Source organism: Canis aureus, chromosome 10 (genome assembly GCF_053574225.1).
Source record: "Canis aureus isolate CA01 chromosome 10, VMU_Caureus_v.1.0, whole genome shotgun sequence".
Taxonomy (NCBI): Eukaryota; Metazoa; Chordata; class Mammalia; order Carnivora; family Canidae; genus Canis; species Canis aureus.
In genome coordinates, this window is record NC_135620.1 from 27,492,297 (window position 1) to 27,509,319 (window position 17,023).

The following is a 17,023-nucleotide window of genomic DNA, read 5'->3' on the forward strand; positions in this document are numbered from 1 at the left end:
TTCTAGGATATTTTCCTTTGAGGCTGGGCTTCTTCCCATGATTTAATATGGCTATGAAAGTTTTGCCTTTTTTTCCTAACTTACTCTTTAAGCCTTACCTGGAAAATCTGATGGAATTAATCACAGTAGTATCCAGCTCACTATGTTCTTTATATGATAAACATGTTTGTTGCTGAAATAGAACTTCTGTTAAATACAAGTTAACATCATGTTGGCTCTCCAGTCAAATTTAAAACAATATCAAAATCATTTCTTACAGTCTTTTCACTCTTACTTTGGTCACCGAAGAATGATTTGTGATGCTAGTCATTTTTTTTTTCAGACTGGCTGTTTCCTCAAGTTGGAATATGAAATACAAAGACAAAATACTAAATGATTTTTTAAATTATGTATAGGAAACTACTGTGTGCTAAGTACTGTATATTATAAACAAAGAATTGAAATCCCTATTTGAAGGAGCTCACATCTTAAGATGGAATCATTTTAGGTATAACAGTGCCAGGTAAAGCATGGCATATGCATTTCATCTGAGTTCTTCTAGCAGATGCAATTTGTGAATCCTAAGTGTGCAGAGATGGGGAGGGAGGTGAAAGGTCCAGGCAGAAGAGAAGACCTATAAATGTGAATTTCACACTATTCACAGTTTGTCCTCTGTGAGTTGACCAGCATTCCCAAGAGAACTAGATGAGGGTCTTATGTGGATTTCCTCTGTCAACGTATTGCTCAAATTAATTAAAATCCCCTCCATGTCAAAGACGGTATAGATGTAAAGGGGGATTTACAAAGTAGACTAAGTTTTATATGCTACAAGAGGAAGCCCACTAAATGGTATTATTCTTGGGGTAGCAATGCTGGATAGAGGAAATATGGTTTCAAAGGGCATTTTCTGAAGAGGTTGGAGAAGTTTCTGTGACTGTATCAGTGACTTTAGTAGTGTGTCAGCCTAGGTATTCTCCTGGGATCTGATTTAAAAGTACAGAAATGGATGTTTCCATTATGGTGTCAAATCTAAAATAGGGACACAGCCCCCAGGAAACTTCTTGCCCTAAAAATTAAATTGAAATCAGTTTGTCATCACTTTCTTATAAGAAGAGGATTTAAAATTTAATCATTTGAAGGAAAATGAAAGGCCATCCAAATTATTTTTCATTCATGTGATTTATTTTTAAAGGGTAACTTTAGTAGTGAAACCTGAGCTACCCATGCTGGATCCTTGGAGTCATGCAGGTGTCAAGGCTCCTGGCCAAATTCTGCTAGTGAAACAACAGCCAGGGGTTCCTGGGTGGCTCAGTTGGTTAAGTACGTGCCTTCAGCTCAAGTCATGATTCCAGGATCCTGGGATCAGACCCCTATATCAGGCTCCCTGATCAGCGGGAAGTCTGCTACTTCCTCTGCCCCTCCCTCCGTTTATGCTCACTCTGACTCTCTCTTTCAAATAAATAAAGTCTTAAAAAAAGAAGAAGAAAGAAACAATAGCTAGCCAATCCTTAGGGCTGTGTCTTTCTATTCTCTTTTTTGTTGGGAGGGGTTTTAAGTCAATAGTTGTAGATTAGTGGGAAGGAAAAGAAAAAGAATAATGGGGTGCCTGGCTGGCTCAGTCAGGAGAGTATGTGACTCTTGATCTCCAACCCCCAAAACCCCATGTTGGGCTTCAAGTTTACCTTAAACAAACTTCCAAGTTGTTAACTCTAAAATGCCAAGACAACCTCTGTAGCAAATATCAACTGGAGGCAAGCCTTAGGTGGCCTTCCTGTTTCTCATGTCTCTGTTCCACCCTCAGATAAAGTCCTAATGTAGGTTCCTCTTGGCGTATTTAAGAACACCTTAAGTAAACAATCTCCTCCTCACCCCCCTTTTTTTAACAATAGCCCTTTTGAATATCTGGAATAATTTGAAGATTGATTGATTGATTGATTGATTGATTTAGGAGAGAAAGCACACACACAAGCAGGAAAAGGAGCAGAGAGGAGAGGAAGTATATCCTGTCAAGCAGACTTCCTGCTGAGCAGGGATCCCTACATGGGGCTCCATCCCAGGACCCTGAAATCATGACCTGAGCCAGACATTTAACTAACTGTGCCACCCAGGTGCCTCTGTAATAATTTTTTTAATTGTGGAAGAGTAACCATTAAATTTACCATTTTAGCTATTTAAAGTGTTATAATACTGTGGTATTTAATACATCCACAATGTTGTACAACTGTTTTCACTTTCTAGTTACAAAAAATTTTATCACCCCAGAAGGAAGCCATTAAGCAGTCCTGGAATAGTTTTTGTTACCAATGCTTTAAAATGACTGATCAGGGCACATGGGTAGCTCAGTCAGTTAAGTGTCTGCCTTGGGCTCAGGTCATGATCTCAAGGTCCTGGATGGAGCCCTGTGTCATCAGGTTCTCTGTTCATTGTGGAGCCTGCTTCTCCTTCTCCCTCTGCCACTATCCCCTGCGTGTGCTCTCTCTCTCTTTCTCTGTCAAATAAATAAAGTCTTTTTAAAAACAATTTAAAAAGAATAAAATGAATGTTAACAGATAACATCCTCAGGGTGCCTGGGCAGCTCAGTTCATCTCCCTTCAGCTCAGGTTGTGATTTGGGGGGGGGGGTTCCTGAGATCCAGCCCCGCATGAGGCTCCCTGCTCAGTGGGTAGTCTGCTTCTCCCACTCCCTCTGCCCCTCCCCCCTGCTTGCTGTCTGTCTGTCTGTCTCTCTCTCTCTCAAATAAATAAAATATTTTACAGAGAAAGAGTATGTCCTCTACAACCTGCAAGTTAATTTTAAGTGTTCAGACCTGTTAATGGAGGTTTCTCTCTGTGTACATATATGGAAGCAAACCTGCCCTTTTTACACACCTTTTATCCACATGCAGAAGTTAACAATTTCAAGGTGAAAAAAAGGAAAATGTTTTTTCATTAGCTAATTTGTTAAGCTGAATGCTTTTGTTTGGTGGATGTATGAGTATCTACCCTTTTACTGTTTGGAGGCTATTTGGAATCTAATGATAACAAAAGAGTTCAGTAATGAGTATGCCTTCTTTCTTCCTTTTTCTTTTCTTTCTTTTTTTTTTTTTTTTTTTAAGTGGGCTCCACACTGAGCGAGGCTTGAACTCACAACCCTGAAATCAAGACCTGAGCCAAGATCAAGAGTCAGATGCCTAGCCGACTGAGCCACCTAGACACCTCATAAGTGTGCTTTCTATAATTTAACATCTTTAGGTCTAACTTTAATTGAAAGAAATACTCAACTTTCAGGTTGATTTGGATTCAAATGGCCAAAATCTGACATGGTCCATCTTGCGGAGTTTCAGACTAATAAAGAATATTTTTCCTCATTGTCATGGGACTGAAGTCACTTTTGTAAGATGGGCTGTTAATTTAAATAAATCAAAACACTTTTATTTCATTTTATTTATTTATTCGTGAGAAACAGAGAGAGAGAGGCAGAAACACAGGCAGAGGGAGAAGCAGACTCCCTGCAAGGAGCCCGATGTGGGTCTCAATCCCGTATCCCAGGATCACACCCTGAGCTGAAGGCAGACGCTCTGCCACTGAGCTACCCAGATGTCCCAAAACAAAACTTTTAAATAAATCAGAACTTTGATGATAGCTGAGATCATTGAAGTAAATTAATATTACAGGGCCACCAAATGCATGTCACAATGAAAGCTCATGTTTGTGTATTCAAGAACCCTTTCTTTCAATTCCTGGTAGTGTTTTCATTTCCACATAGAAACTAAGAAGCCTACACAGCCTCCTAGTGCTTTGACAGCCACTTGGCTAACAACCAAAGGAATGGCAGGATGAATGACATCCTGTTATCTCTAGCTCACCTTGTTAAAAGATGCCCTCTGTGTGGTCTGTGGCAGGTTCCTTGCCTAATGCTGGTGAAATGTAGTTATAAGAGCAATTTTCATGGAATTGTAGGAGAGAAAAGTTGATTTGACCCACAAGAAACGTTGGCCTAGGTCCAGGGAAGAAATAATAAGGTTGTCCAGAAAAACCAGCATCACTAACTCAGGCTATCTTTTTTTCAGAATTCAAGAAATACTGTTCTGGCGTCTTCTGGATTTGGAGCACCTCTCCCAAGTTCATCACAACCTTTAACTTTTGGAAGTGGAAGGAGCCAGTCCAATGGGGTTCTAGCCACAGAGAACAAACCTTTGGGCTTCTCTTTTGGCTGTAGCTCTGCACCAGAGTCTCAGAAAGACTCTGATCTCTCTAAAAACTTGTTTTTTCAATGCATGTCCCAAACTTTACCTACCAGTAACTACTTCACTACCGTTTCAGAGAGTTTGGCTGATGATTCCTCCAGTCGAGACTCATTCAAACAAAGCCTTGAGAGCCTGTGTAAAGGCAGATCCACTCTTGGAGCAGACCCTAAATCGGGCTCTAAGGCTGGCAGCTCTGTGGACCGGAAGGTGCCTACAGAGTCCATGCCCACCCTCACGCCAGCCTTCCCACGGAGCCTCCTAAATACCCGCACCCCAGAGAGTCATGAAAATCTATTTTTACAGCCCCCTAAACTGTCCCGAGAAGAGCCCTCTAACCCTTTCCTGGCATTTGTGGAGAAAGTTGAACATAGCCCTTTCAGCAGCTTTGCATCTCAGGCATCGGGTAGCTCTTCCTCTGCTACCACAGTCACCTCTAAGGCAGCACCCAGCTGGCCTGAGGCTCACTCCTCTACAGATTCGGCATCTTTAGCAAAGAAGAAAACCCTCTTCATCACAACTGACTCCTCTAAACTGGTATCTGGTGTTCTGGGCTCAGCTCTTACCACCGGGGGTCCCAGCCTCTCTGCCATGGGGAATGGCCGCTCCAGTTCGCCCACCAGCAGCCTCACCCAGCCCATTGAGATGCCTACTCTCTCCTCCAGCCCCACAGAGGAGAGGCCAACTGTGGGGCCTGGGCAGCAGGACAATCCCCTCCTCAAAACCTTTAGTAACGTCTTTGGCAGGCACTCAGGCAGCTTTCTGTCCTCCCCAGCAGATTTTTCACAGGAGAACAAAGCTCCTTTTGAAGCTGTGAAAAGGTTCTCACTGGATGAACGAAGCTTGGCTTGCAGACAGGACTCGGACTCCAGTACCAACAGTGACCTGTCGGATTTGAGCGATTCTGAGGAGCAGCTGCAGGCCAAGACTGGCCTGAAGGGGATTCCAGAGCACCTGATGGGGAAGTTGGGCCCCAATGGGGAGCGAAGTGCTGAGCTATTGCTGGGCAAAGGCAAAGGGAAGCAGGCTCCAAAGGGCCGGCCGCGGACCGCCCCCCTAAAAGGTGATCTTGCTGGGATTATCCATTGGCTTGGCTCTGGCACTAGCCTTTAATGCCTTTTGTGCTCTTGGGCAGAAGTCCTTTCTTTGATGGAAAGTTCTATAATTTCCTCTTCCAATAGAGGCCGCACCTCAGACTTTTTGGTTCAGGGCAGGATTGCATCTAACCAGCATCCTTACTAAAGAAGGAGATCTACCTGTGTAATGATAATTCCACAAAGGAGGAGCCTTGGTACTCCTGGTCAGGAGCTCTTTCCTGGTGTTTTTCTCAACTCTTTTTCTTTTCTCTTTGGCTCATCTTCTTTACTTTACTTTAGAGGTATTATGGAGTATTGGATTTTATTCTCACATAGCAGCCTTTCATAGACTTTTTTTTCCCATAGACTTGTTTAAGCAAAAAGAATCACCCCTCATATTGCTTCACTCTGTTACATATATAGGGTTTTAACACCTCTTCCAAAAGCCATTAAGTCCTATGCAAAGCTATGGTCCAGAATTGTGTAAGCGCAAGTATCTAAGAGAAAGTCTAATAGTAAAAGTAACTGTTAACATCAGGAATTGGTGTCCCGTGGGGACATAGGAGTTGTTGATTAGTAAAACAGTCATATCCCCAGAGGCTAGAGGCAAATGGCTTCCTTCTACCTTCTTGGGTTTTCCTCACCCATGCCAGAGTTGTTTCCTTGTAATGGGGCCCTTGCCACAAATTCTCTCCATGGTCCTTAGCTTCCAGTTGAAGCCTCTTTCCTCCCTCCCTTTCTGTCAAGGATGAACACGATAGGCACAAGCCCAGCCATGGCAAGGAAGAGTGAGCCAGGTCAGAACAAGAATTCATCTCCGGGAAGATCATGTTATTGGGTCTTATTAATACCACTCATGACCAATTGTTTCTCCTCCTTCCCTTGTCACAGTTGGCCAGTCAGTGCTGAAAGATGTGAGCAAGGTAAAGAAGCTGAAGCAGTCCGGAGAGCCTTTCCTGCAGGATGGGTCATGCATCAATGTAGCCCCTCACCTGCACAAGTGTCGGGAGTGCCGCCTGGAGCGGTATCGGAAGTTTAAAGAACAGGAGCAAGATGATTCCACTGTGGCCTGCCGCTTCTTTCACTTCCGGAGGTACCCAGACCCATCTCCATCTCCTTCCCAGTTTCCATTAGTGATACATAACTGTTGCTCTTTCTCTGAACCTGTAAGGCTGTCTCACATGGGGTTTTTTAGGATTTTGTTTATTTATTCATGAGAGACACAGAGAGAGGCAGAGGATGAAGCAGAAGCAAAGCTCCTCTGTGGGGACCCTGATGTGGGACTCAATCCCAGGACCATGCCCTGAGCCAAACGCAGACAATCGCTTAACCACTGAGCCACCCAGACATCCCAGCCTGTCTCACATCTTTTCCTTAACCGCTTTGCTCTGAGTCTTCACTGAGGCTCTGCCATAGGAGTCACTCAGGTGTTTGGATTGTAAAGTGACTTGGTGGCTTTGTCCTTAAGGAACAGAAGTTAACAGTCCCAGCTGCTGGCCCCTGAGCTTCACTGAGTTATTCCTAATTTGGGCTCCATTTGAAAGTGGTATAAGCAGAAGGATGCCATATTGTAATATGGATCTATCTGTCTGTCTGACCACTTATTCCTCTTTGCTGCTAGAGTAACTTGAGTCTCCGAGAGAAGGGGAAGGAAGATTAGAAGATAATAAGTGTCTTTGAAATAGAGATAACTGATGAAAATCCTGAGAATATCCCCTGCTTTTACCAGACACCAGATATATAGTCACTTTTCTTCTGCTTGATAAATTAGACAAATTTCTTCTAAATGATCTTTAAAGAATTCTTAATTTTTAAAATAAATCCAAATGTTTTATCCTCGTGTGGATTCACTCATTCAGCAAATATTTACTGAACAGTGTTGTGGGCATCGAGGATTAAGTGGTGTATAAAACCATAAAGATCCATCCCTTAAGAGGTTTACTGAGGAGGCAGATGATAAAGGGAGAAAGATTAAATATATGGCATGTTACCTGATAATAACTGAGAAAAATAAAGACAGGAAACAGGATTGAAGTGACGAGAGGTTTAGAGAGGCTACGGTTTAAATAGGATGATTTGAGAAAGTGAGATTTGAGTAAAGGCTAAAGGAGGTGAGGAAGTAATCCACACATTGTTCTGGGAGAGTATTCCAAGCAGAGGGCACAACAGGCGCAACTGTCCTGAGGCTGGAATATTCCTGGTGTGTTTGTGGAGCTAGGGTGGCTAAAGGATAGAGTGGGAGCCGGGGGAATTGAAGTTACAGAGTTAATGATAGGTCCATATTTTAAAGGAATACTCCTGAGGGCTTTAGCTTTTGTGCTGAAAGAGAAGCCATTGAAGGTTTTGAGCTGGTGAGTGACAGGAATGTTTTAAAGGATCACTGTTACTACCTTCTTGAGAATAGATTATGTTGAGGCAAAGGCAGAAACATGGAGAAATTAAGATGCTGTTGGAATTATCCAGGTGAGAAATGATGGTTGCCTTGCGATGAGTCTGATTGGATTAACGATACATTTTGAGAAGGTGGCTCAGTCAGTTAAGTTGTCTGCCTTCAGCTCAGGTCATGATCCCATGGTCCTGGTCAAGCCCCACATCCAGCTCACTGCTCAACAGGGAGCCTAATACTCCCTCTCCTTCTGCCTGCCACTCCCCCCTGCATGTGCTCACTCGCTCTCTGTCAAATAAATAAAATATTTTATTTTTTTTAAAGGACATATTTTGAAGATTTTATTTGTCTGTTTATTGGGGTGGAACAGAGGGAGAGAACCTCAAGCAGACTCCTTGCTTAGCATAGAGCCTGACATGGGGCTCGGTCTCACGACCCCAAGATTGTGACCTGAGCCAAAGCCAAGAGTTCCAAGAGTCGAGCATTTAACTACTGAGCTACTGAGGCACCCCTAAGGATATATTTTGAAGGGAGAACTCCCATGATTTTCTGATGGGTTAAATATGGAGTTTGGAAGAAGGAATGGAGTCAAAGATGATTCTACAGCTTTTGACCAAAAACTACAAGAATGGAATTGCCATTTACTGATAAGATTTCTTGGGGGAAAACAGGTTTGGGGAAGAAAATGGGAACTTTTCATGTGGGCATGTTAAATTTGAGATGCCTATTACGTTTCTAAAATTTTTTTTTTAAGATTTTATTTATTCATGAGAGACAGAGAGGCAGAGACACAGGCAGAAGGAGAAGCAGACTCCTGCAGGGAGCCTGATGTGAGACTCCATCCCAGGACCCCAGAATTACACCCTGAGCCGAACAAAGGCAGATGCTTAGCCATTGAGCCTCCTATTAGATTTCTAGATGGAGATATTGAAAGGGCAGCTGGAAACTTGACTTTCAAGTTGAGGGGAAAGTCCAGGCAGGAGGTTAAATATTTGGATACCACCAGGTATTGAAAGCTGTGTCTACTTGAGAACCTTGAAGGAGTCCAAGTGTAGGTAGAGAAGAGAAGCATTCCTAGGACCAATCCTGGAATTCTCCAACATGGAGAGACAGGAAAGAGGAGAAGGAGCTGGTAAAGGAGATGGAGAAAGAACAGTGATGTATCCTGGAAGGCAAGCGAAGAAAGTATTTCTAGGAAGGAGTAATGAACTATGGCAAATACTGGGGACTGGGTCAGGCCATATGAGAACTAAAAGTGACCATTGGATTTAATGGGGGGTATGACCTTTTCAAAAACAGTTTGGTTATGTTGGTGAGGGAAAACCTGACTGGAGTAGAGTAAGAGAAAAGAGAAGAGGAACTGGTGACAGTCAGTATAGAAAACTGAGGAAATGTTGCTGTAGGGGCACCTAGGTGGCTTTGTTGGTGAAACATCTGCCTTCAGCCCAGGTCATGGTCTCAGGGTCCTGGGATCGAACCCCACATCGGGTTCTATGCTCAGCCGGGAAAAGAGAATATATGGTATGATGCCCATGCAAGTGGAGAGGATAGGTCTCCAGATATAGGTGGAGAGATTGGTCTTGTCTAGGATCTAGCTCATTCCTAGCAGCAGCAGCAGCAGCAGGTCAAATGGAATATGGGCCCAATTGCAGGAAGGCCCAGTAGTATGGTGATGAGGACTTGGGGATATCTTTTCTGGCTTTTTGTATTTTTCTCAGTGGAATACATTGCCAGGTCTTCATGGGGAAAATTAAAGAGGTTAGAAAAGAGAGGTGAACGGGGGGATGCCTGGGTGGCTCAGCGGTTTAGCACCTGCCTTTGACTGAGGGTGTGATCCTGGAGTCCCAGGATCAAGTCCCACATTGGGCTCCCTGCAGGGAGCCTGCTTCTCCCTCTGCTTGTGTCTCTGCCTCTCTCTCTGTGTCTCTCATGAATAAATAAATAAAATCTTTTTTAAAATTTTTTTAAAAAAAGAGAGAGAGGTGAACGGGACCTGGGTGGCCCAGTCAGTTATGCATCTGCCTTCGGCTCAGGTTGTGGTCCTAGAGTCCTGGGATTGAGTCCCACATCTGGCTCCCTGCTCCGCAGGGACTCTGCTTCTCCCTCTGCCCTTCCTCCGCTCATAGTCTCTCTCTCTTTCAAATAAATAAAATCTTTAAAAACAAGAAAGAAATGAGAAGTGAAGATATGAAACAGGCACCTAGAAGAGGGAGTGTGTACCAGGAAACTATTGTGATTGTAAGGCAAAATGAAGGGCTCACTTGACATAGATAGACATGAATTTCAAATGTGACGGTGAACATGGCTATTTTCCTCTGGTCACGTTCAGTGGTATGGGTGTATAGGTGGAACAGGCAAGTAAAGAAACTGAAAAACATTTCTGAGGGTAGCTTTTTAAAGAATCCAGATATAACTAAGTGTTCACAAACCTTTCTGCTAGTGCAGAGAATGCATACTATGTTGGTCAAATAGGGTGGAAATGCCTTTTTTTTTTTAAGTATGTCTACACCCAATTTGGGTATTGAACTCAAAACCGCAAAATTAGGAGCTGCATGCCCTTCTGACTAAGCCAGCCAGATACGCTCTAGGGTGAAAATTCTTTTTTTTTTTTTAATTTATTTTTATTTTTATTTATTTATGATAGTCACAGAGAGAGAGAGAGAGAGAGGCAGAGACATAGGCAGAGGGAGAAGCAGGCTCCATGCACCGGGAGCCCCACGTGGGATTCGATCCAGGGTCTCCAGGATCACGCCCTGGGCCCAAGGCAAGCGCCAAACCGCTGCGCCACCCAGGGATCCCTCTAGGGTGAAAATTCTTAAAACACACTGATTCCTTTTAAGTTTCATTTAATGTTTTTAGCTCCTAGGGTTTTAGGTGTGTATTAGTTTGCATGTACTTGACTGTCTACCTTCCTGTCTCAGGTTGATCTTCACTCGGAAGGGGGTACTCCGTGTGGAGGGGTTTCTGAGTCCCCAGCAAAGTGACCCTGATGCCATGAACCTGTGGATTCCCTCTTCCTCCCTAGCAGAAGGGATAGACCTAGAAACCTCAAAATATATCCTGGCCAACGTTGGGGACCAGTTCTGCCAGCTGGTGATGTCCGAGAAAGAGGCCATGATGATGGTGGAGCCACACCGTAAGACACCCTCTTGCTTGTTTTCCAGGCACTCCTACTTGGGAACTTTCATTTTCTGTTGCTTAAAGGAGGAGTGGAAGGAGTGGCAGATGGAATTTTCTGTGGATGAATTAAGACTGACAAGAGTTTTCTTGTAGCAAACTAAAAGTATCTGAAAAAAGTATCTGAAGCCCTAACTGTATCCAGCAGACCTCATTCCTTCCTTGATCCCTGTCTGGGTTTGGGTCACTGAATATTTTCAGTTTGCTTTGAACCACTTTATAATAGTAAGTGATATTACATGGTTTGTGAATAAATGAAGCACTACTGGGTACCATGTTTCACACCTGGAACCCACCGTTATTCAAACATTTATGATATTTCTATGTCTGTGAGATACTGTACCCTATTTCTACGCCAAGGAAAATTATACTATGAAATTATTCCCTACACTTCAAGTGAAGAGTCCTCTTATTTCCAACTCCCCCAAATCGAAATTTTTACATTATTTTAAGTAACAACATGTGGCATTTATTTTCACTGACACTTGTTCAGAAATGTTAGCAATTCCATTTTGTTTCTCTTACATACATACATACATACATACATTTATTTATTTATTAAGATTTTACTTATTTTTTTTCATGAGAGACAGAGACAGAGGCAGAGACATAGAGGGAGAAGCAGGCTCCACGCAGGGAGCCCGATACGGGACTCCATCCTCGGACTCCAGGATCAGGCCCTGGGCTGAAGGCAGGTGCTAAACCACTGAGCTACCCAGGCATCCCATATTTATAGAAGCACTAACTTCTTGCATTTTTTAGTTTTTCTGCTGGACAAAACAGTTCGAGTAGCAATCAATGGGTCTGGGTCTTTTGCTTGTTGTTCAGGATGATCAATGCCAATATTATTTCTCTTCCTCTTTCCACCAGAGAAAGTGGCATGGAAGCGAGCAGTGCGTGGTGTACGGGAAATGTGTGATGTATGTGAAACAACTCTCTTCAACATCCACTGGGTTTGTCGCAAATGTGGATTTGGGGTCTGCCTTGACTGTTACAGGCTCAGAAAAAGCCGTCCACGCAGTGGTGAGCAAATATTGTCCTGTTCAATTCTAAAGGTAACCTGTCATTGGAGGTATGGGACTTGAAGCCAGAATGGGTTTGTGCCCCCTCTTGAACTGCTTAGCTTCACTCATTTTTGTTGCATTGTGAGGCCTTTAACAATTGCCAGTATTCCAGCCTAACTCAGCAGGCTAAAAGAAGCCAAGAAGGGTTATTCTTTACCTTCCCTTGCTGTGTGTGTGAGTGTGTGTGTGTGTGTGTGTGTGTGTGTGTGTGTGTGTGTGTGTTTAATAACTTCTTTATTGAGGTATAATTCACATGCCCTAAAATTCACCCTTTTAAAGTGTACAATTCAAAAGTTTTTAGTATATTCTCAAGGTTTTGAAACCATTTCCACTATCATATTTCACTGTGGTTGCTCTAGAAAGATTGTACGCATCAGCAATACCTCTGTATTTCTCTTTCTGTCAGCCCTTAGTAACCATTAATCTACTTACTGTCTCATCTCTGTAGATTTACCTGTTTTGTACATGTCGTATAAATGGAATCATACAATATTTGGCCTTCTGTGACTGACCTCTTTCACTTTGGCATACTATTTTAAAGCTTCATCCGTGTTATAGCACATATCATTAACTCATTCTTTTGTATTGCCAAATAATATTCCATTGTATGGATATACTACATTTGTTTGTCTATTCATTAGTCGGTGGACATGTAGATTGTTTCCATTTTGAGCTATTATGAAAAGTACACTATGAACATTTGTGTACAGGTTTTTGTGTGAATATAGGTTTTTGTTTCTTTGGAGTATTTGCTATAGAGTTTAATTGATGAGTTATATGACAGCTCTGTGTTTAACCCTTTCAGGAACTGTAAAGTCGTGTTCCAAAGTAGCTACATCATTTTATAATCCCACCAGCATGCACGAGGGATCCAGTTCCCCCCACCCACGTCTTTACCGAAGCTTATTATTGTCTGCCGTTTTGGTTATAACCATCATAGTGGCTAGGAAGGAGTCCCTATCTCATTGTGTGATTTTGATTTGCATTTCCCTGACTATAAATAGTGTTGAGCATCTTTTCATGTGTTTATTGGCTCTCTGTTTTCTCTGTTTATCTTTGAAGAAATGGCTATTCAAGAATAATCTTTTGCTTCCTTCTGTCCTCACCTTATCTTACTTTTTATCAAGAAACCTTCTTGCCCCTTAACCTCCTCACTCTTCCCTCTTCAGAGATAATTGTGCAGCCATTGGAATACAGTGGTTTAAAGCTTATGCTACTGGGATTTGAAACCTACTTTCACCACAGCTGGTATAATCTTATTATATATCTTAATATATAATCTTAATATGTAATCTTAATATTATATAATCTTATTATACCAGCTGTGGTCTCTTGGGTTAGTTTTTTAAACCCTCAAAGCTTCAATTTCCTCATCTTTAAAACACAGCAGTGTTGTGAAAATTAAATGAAATAGTGTATTTAAAGTGGTTAGCACAGGGCCTGACATCTACTAGGTACTATGTGTTAAATAGCTATCAGATTTTCCACTTCTGCTCATGAAAGGTCAACTTCTATAGGAATTGCCTTCTTGCCATAAACGAGAAAGCCAGACTAAATATATGAAACCATGGTTTTAGACCTTGAGCAGCAGGCCGCATGAACCTATGATCCCTAAGAGAAAGGAAGAAACAGGACAAATTCTACAGTTTCTCCAATTTACTGCCTATAAGCAGTTTCCAGGCTGTAGTAGATGGAAAAGCAATCTCACTGAGCTGAGACAGAGATGAGAGTCTAAGAGTGAGGCAGTATGCTAAAGACAGTAGAGCTGCACAGAGAATACTAGAGGTCTGCAGAGAGGTCACCTCAGTTTTTTACTATATAGTGATCTGCACACATATGAGGTGATATTCTGTGAGGCCCTAAAAGGAACATTCAGAAAGCAACTGACTTAATAATTTCCAGAACTTACCATTTGTATTGTTACCAGCCAGAGTGAAAAGTAGAGTCCAGAAGGGTCACAGTTTGACAGTGGGATTAATGTAGTCCCAGAATAAAGGCTGCTCTGGAGATAACACAGTGTAGAGCAAGTCTTGGAAGGATCAAACTGATCTGCAGGTTACTTAACTGCACTAGACTAAAACCAAACATTCTTTAAAGGATCACAACAAAATCCAGTACTCTGAAACATTGAAGTCACAAAGCTCTTCATTCAACCATGAATAATCAGGGGGCACCTGCCTAGCTCATGCCACTCTTGATCTCAGGGTCATTAATTTGAGCCCAAAGCTAGGGATACAGTTGACTTTGGGGAAAAAAAAAAAAAAAGAATCAGATATGAATCTCTTTGGTAAATGGTGCTGGGAAAACTGGACAGCTACATGCTAGGAATGAAATCGTACCTACTCTCTTACACCATACACAAAAGTAATCTCAAAATGAATTAAAAACTAAATGTGAGACCCAAAACTATAAAACACCTGTAAGAAAACACAGACAGTAATCACTCGCCTTAGCAACATTTTTCTGGATATGTCTCCTCAGGCAAGGGAAACAAAAGAAAAATAAACTATTGGGACTCTACCAAAATAAAAAGCTTTTTCACAGCAAAGGAAACCATCAACAAAACTAAAAGGCCACCTTCTGAATGGAAGAAGATACTTGCTGGTGATATATCCAATAAATGGTTAGTTTCTAAACTATATAGATAACACCAAAAAAACAAACAAACCTGTCTGCTTCAAAAATGGGCAGAGGACCTATGTAGACATTTTTTCAAAGAAGACATACAGATGTCCAACAGACACACGCAGACATGTTCCACATCATTCTCACCAGGTAAATGCAGACAAAAACCACAATGAGATACTATGTCCCACATGTCAGAAAGGCTAGTTTCAAAAAGCTAAGAAATCACAGTTTTGGGGGAGGATGTAAAGAAAAAGGAATCCTCATGCACTATAGGTAGGAGTGTAAATTAATAGAGTCACTGTTGAAAACAGTATGTAGGTCCCTCAAAAAATTAAACATATAAATGTGATCTGGGGGATCCCTGGGTGGCGCAGCGGTTTGGCGCCTGCCTTTGGCCCAGGGCGCGATCCTGGAGACCCGAGATCGAATCCCACATCAGGCTCCCAGTGCATGGAGCCTGCTTCTCCCTCTGCCTGTGTCTCTGCCGCTCTCTCTCTCTCTGTGACTATCATAAATAAATAAATTAATTAATTAAATAAATAAATAAATAAATAAATATGATCTGGTAATTCCACTACTGAGTATTTACCCAAAGAAAATGGAAATACTGGGATCCCTGGGTGGCACAGTGGTTTGGCGCCTGCCTTTGGCCCAGGGCGCGATCCTGGAGACCCGGGATCGAGTCCCACGTCGGGCTCCCGGTGCATGGAGCCTGCTTCTCCCTCTGCCTGTGTCTCTGCCTCTCGCTCTGTGTGTGACTATCATAAATAAATTTAAAAATTTTTTTAAAAAAAGAAAGAAAATGGAAATACTATTTCAAAAAGATGCACCCCAATGTTTACTGCATTGCTATTTACAATAGGCAAGAGAGGGGGATCCCTGGGTGGCTCAGCAGTTTAGCGCCTGCCTTTGGCCCAGGGCACAATCCTGGAGTCCCAGGATTGAGTCCCGTGTTGGGCTCCTGGCATGGAGCCTGCTTCTCCCTCCTCTTGTGTCTCTGCTTCTCTCTCTCTCTCTCTCTCTCTCTCTTTCTCTCTCTCTGTCTAGATAGATAGATAGATAGATAGATAGATAGATAGATAGATAGATCTTAAAAAAAAAATGCAATAGTCAAGATAAGGAACCAACCCAAATGTCCATCGATAGATGAATGGATAAAGATATGTGTGGGTTATGTGTGTATATACATATACAACTACATATACACTATAGAATATTATTCTGCCATAAAAAGAAGGACATATTGCAACAATGTGGATGGACATGCAGGGTATTGCACTAAGTGAAATTAAGACAGACAGATAACACGTTTTTCACTTATATGTGGAATCTAAAAAACAAAATACCTAGCTGTCTCAATCAGTAGAGCATGTGAGTCTTAATTTTGAGGACATGAGTTCAAGCCCAACAATGGGCATAGAGACTACATTTAAAAAAATTTTTTTTTAATTAAAAAATAATAAAAGGGCACCTGGGTGGCTCAGTGAGTTAAGAGTCTAACTCTCCTTATTTCTGCTCAGGTCATAATTTAGGATCATGAGATTGAGCCCCACATCAGGCACTACCCTGGGCTTGGAGCCTGCTTAAGATTCTCACTTCCTCATCCTTTGCCATTCCTTCCCACCCCCACTTACATGCTCTTCCTCTATTGCTTGCTATTTCTCCAAAAATACTATAATAATTTAAAAAATAATAAAAACTAGAGTGAACGAGTTAAGTAAAACAAACTCATAAATAAATAGAACAAACTAGTGATCGCTTGAAAGGAAGCAGTGGGAGGTGAGGGGTTAAGAGGTAACAAAGTTGGGCAGCCTGGGTGGCTCAGCAGTTTAGCACTGCCTTCAGCCCAGGGCATGATCCTGGAGACCCGGGATCGAGTCCCACATTGGGCTCCCTGCATGGAGCCTGCTTCTCCCTCTGCCTGTGTCTCTGCCTCTCTCTCTGTCTCTGTGTCTCTCATGAATAAATAAATAAAATCTTAAAGAAAAAAAGAGAGATCCAAAGTTCTAGTGATAAAATAAGTCAAAAGGATAAAAAGTATGACACTGAGAATATAGTCAATAACATTGTATAACATTTTATGGTGACAGATGGCATCTACACTTATGGTGAACACTGCATAATGTATAGAATCATCAAACCACTATGTTGTACACCTGAAACTACTTCAACAGATCAACTTTATGTCAACTACAGTAATAAAAATTTTTTAAATAAAAGAAAAATCAGGTATGCAAAAAGGCAGGATAATATGACCAGTAATTTGGAGGAAAGAAACAGTCAATAGAAACAAATCCAGAAATAACAGTGATGATAGAATTACTATAAAAGGACCTTAAAGCTGCTATTATAAGTGATATAAACATATTTCAAGACATATTTCAAAAAGGGAAACATGAACATGATGAGTAGAGAAAGGAAAAATACATAAGAGACCCAAGTGAATCATGTAGAGATGAAAAATACTTCAAGGAAAGTATACTAGGTGGGG

At 41.9% G+C, this 17,023-nt stretch overlaps 1 protein-coding gene across 3 annotated transcripts in view; it reads left to right on the forward strand.

Moving 5' to 3' along the window:
* KDM3B (lysine demethylase 3B) overlaps positions 1 to 17,023 on the forward strand; it is a 75,863-nt gene that overhangs the window by 35,185 nt on the left and 23,655 nt on the right. For all 3 annotated transcript variants that reach the window (XR_013387727.1, XM_077911836.1, XM_077911835.1), the window contains exons 8-11: positions 4,028 to 5,264; positions 6,169 to 6,370; positions 10,585 to 10,799; positions 11,711 to 11,863. Coding sequence is in view for 2 of the 3 variants with exons in the window: in XM_077911836.1 (XP_077767962.1) it covers positions 4,028 to 5,264; positions 6,169 to 6,370; positions 10,585 to 10,799; positions 11,711 to 11,863 (1,807 nt within the window). In the remaining variant the exon portion in view is untranslated. The remainder of the gene's footprint in view (positions 1 to 4,027; positions 5,265 to 6,168; positions 6,371 to 10,584; positions 10,800 to 11,710; positions 11,864 to 17,023) is intronic.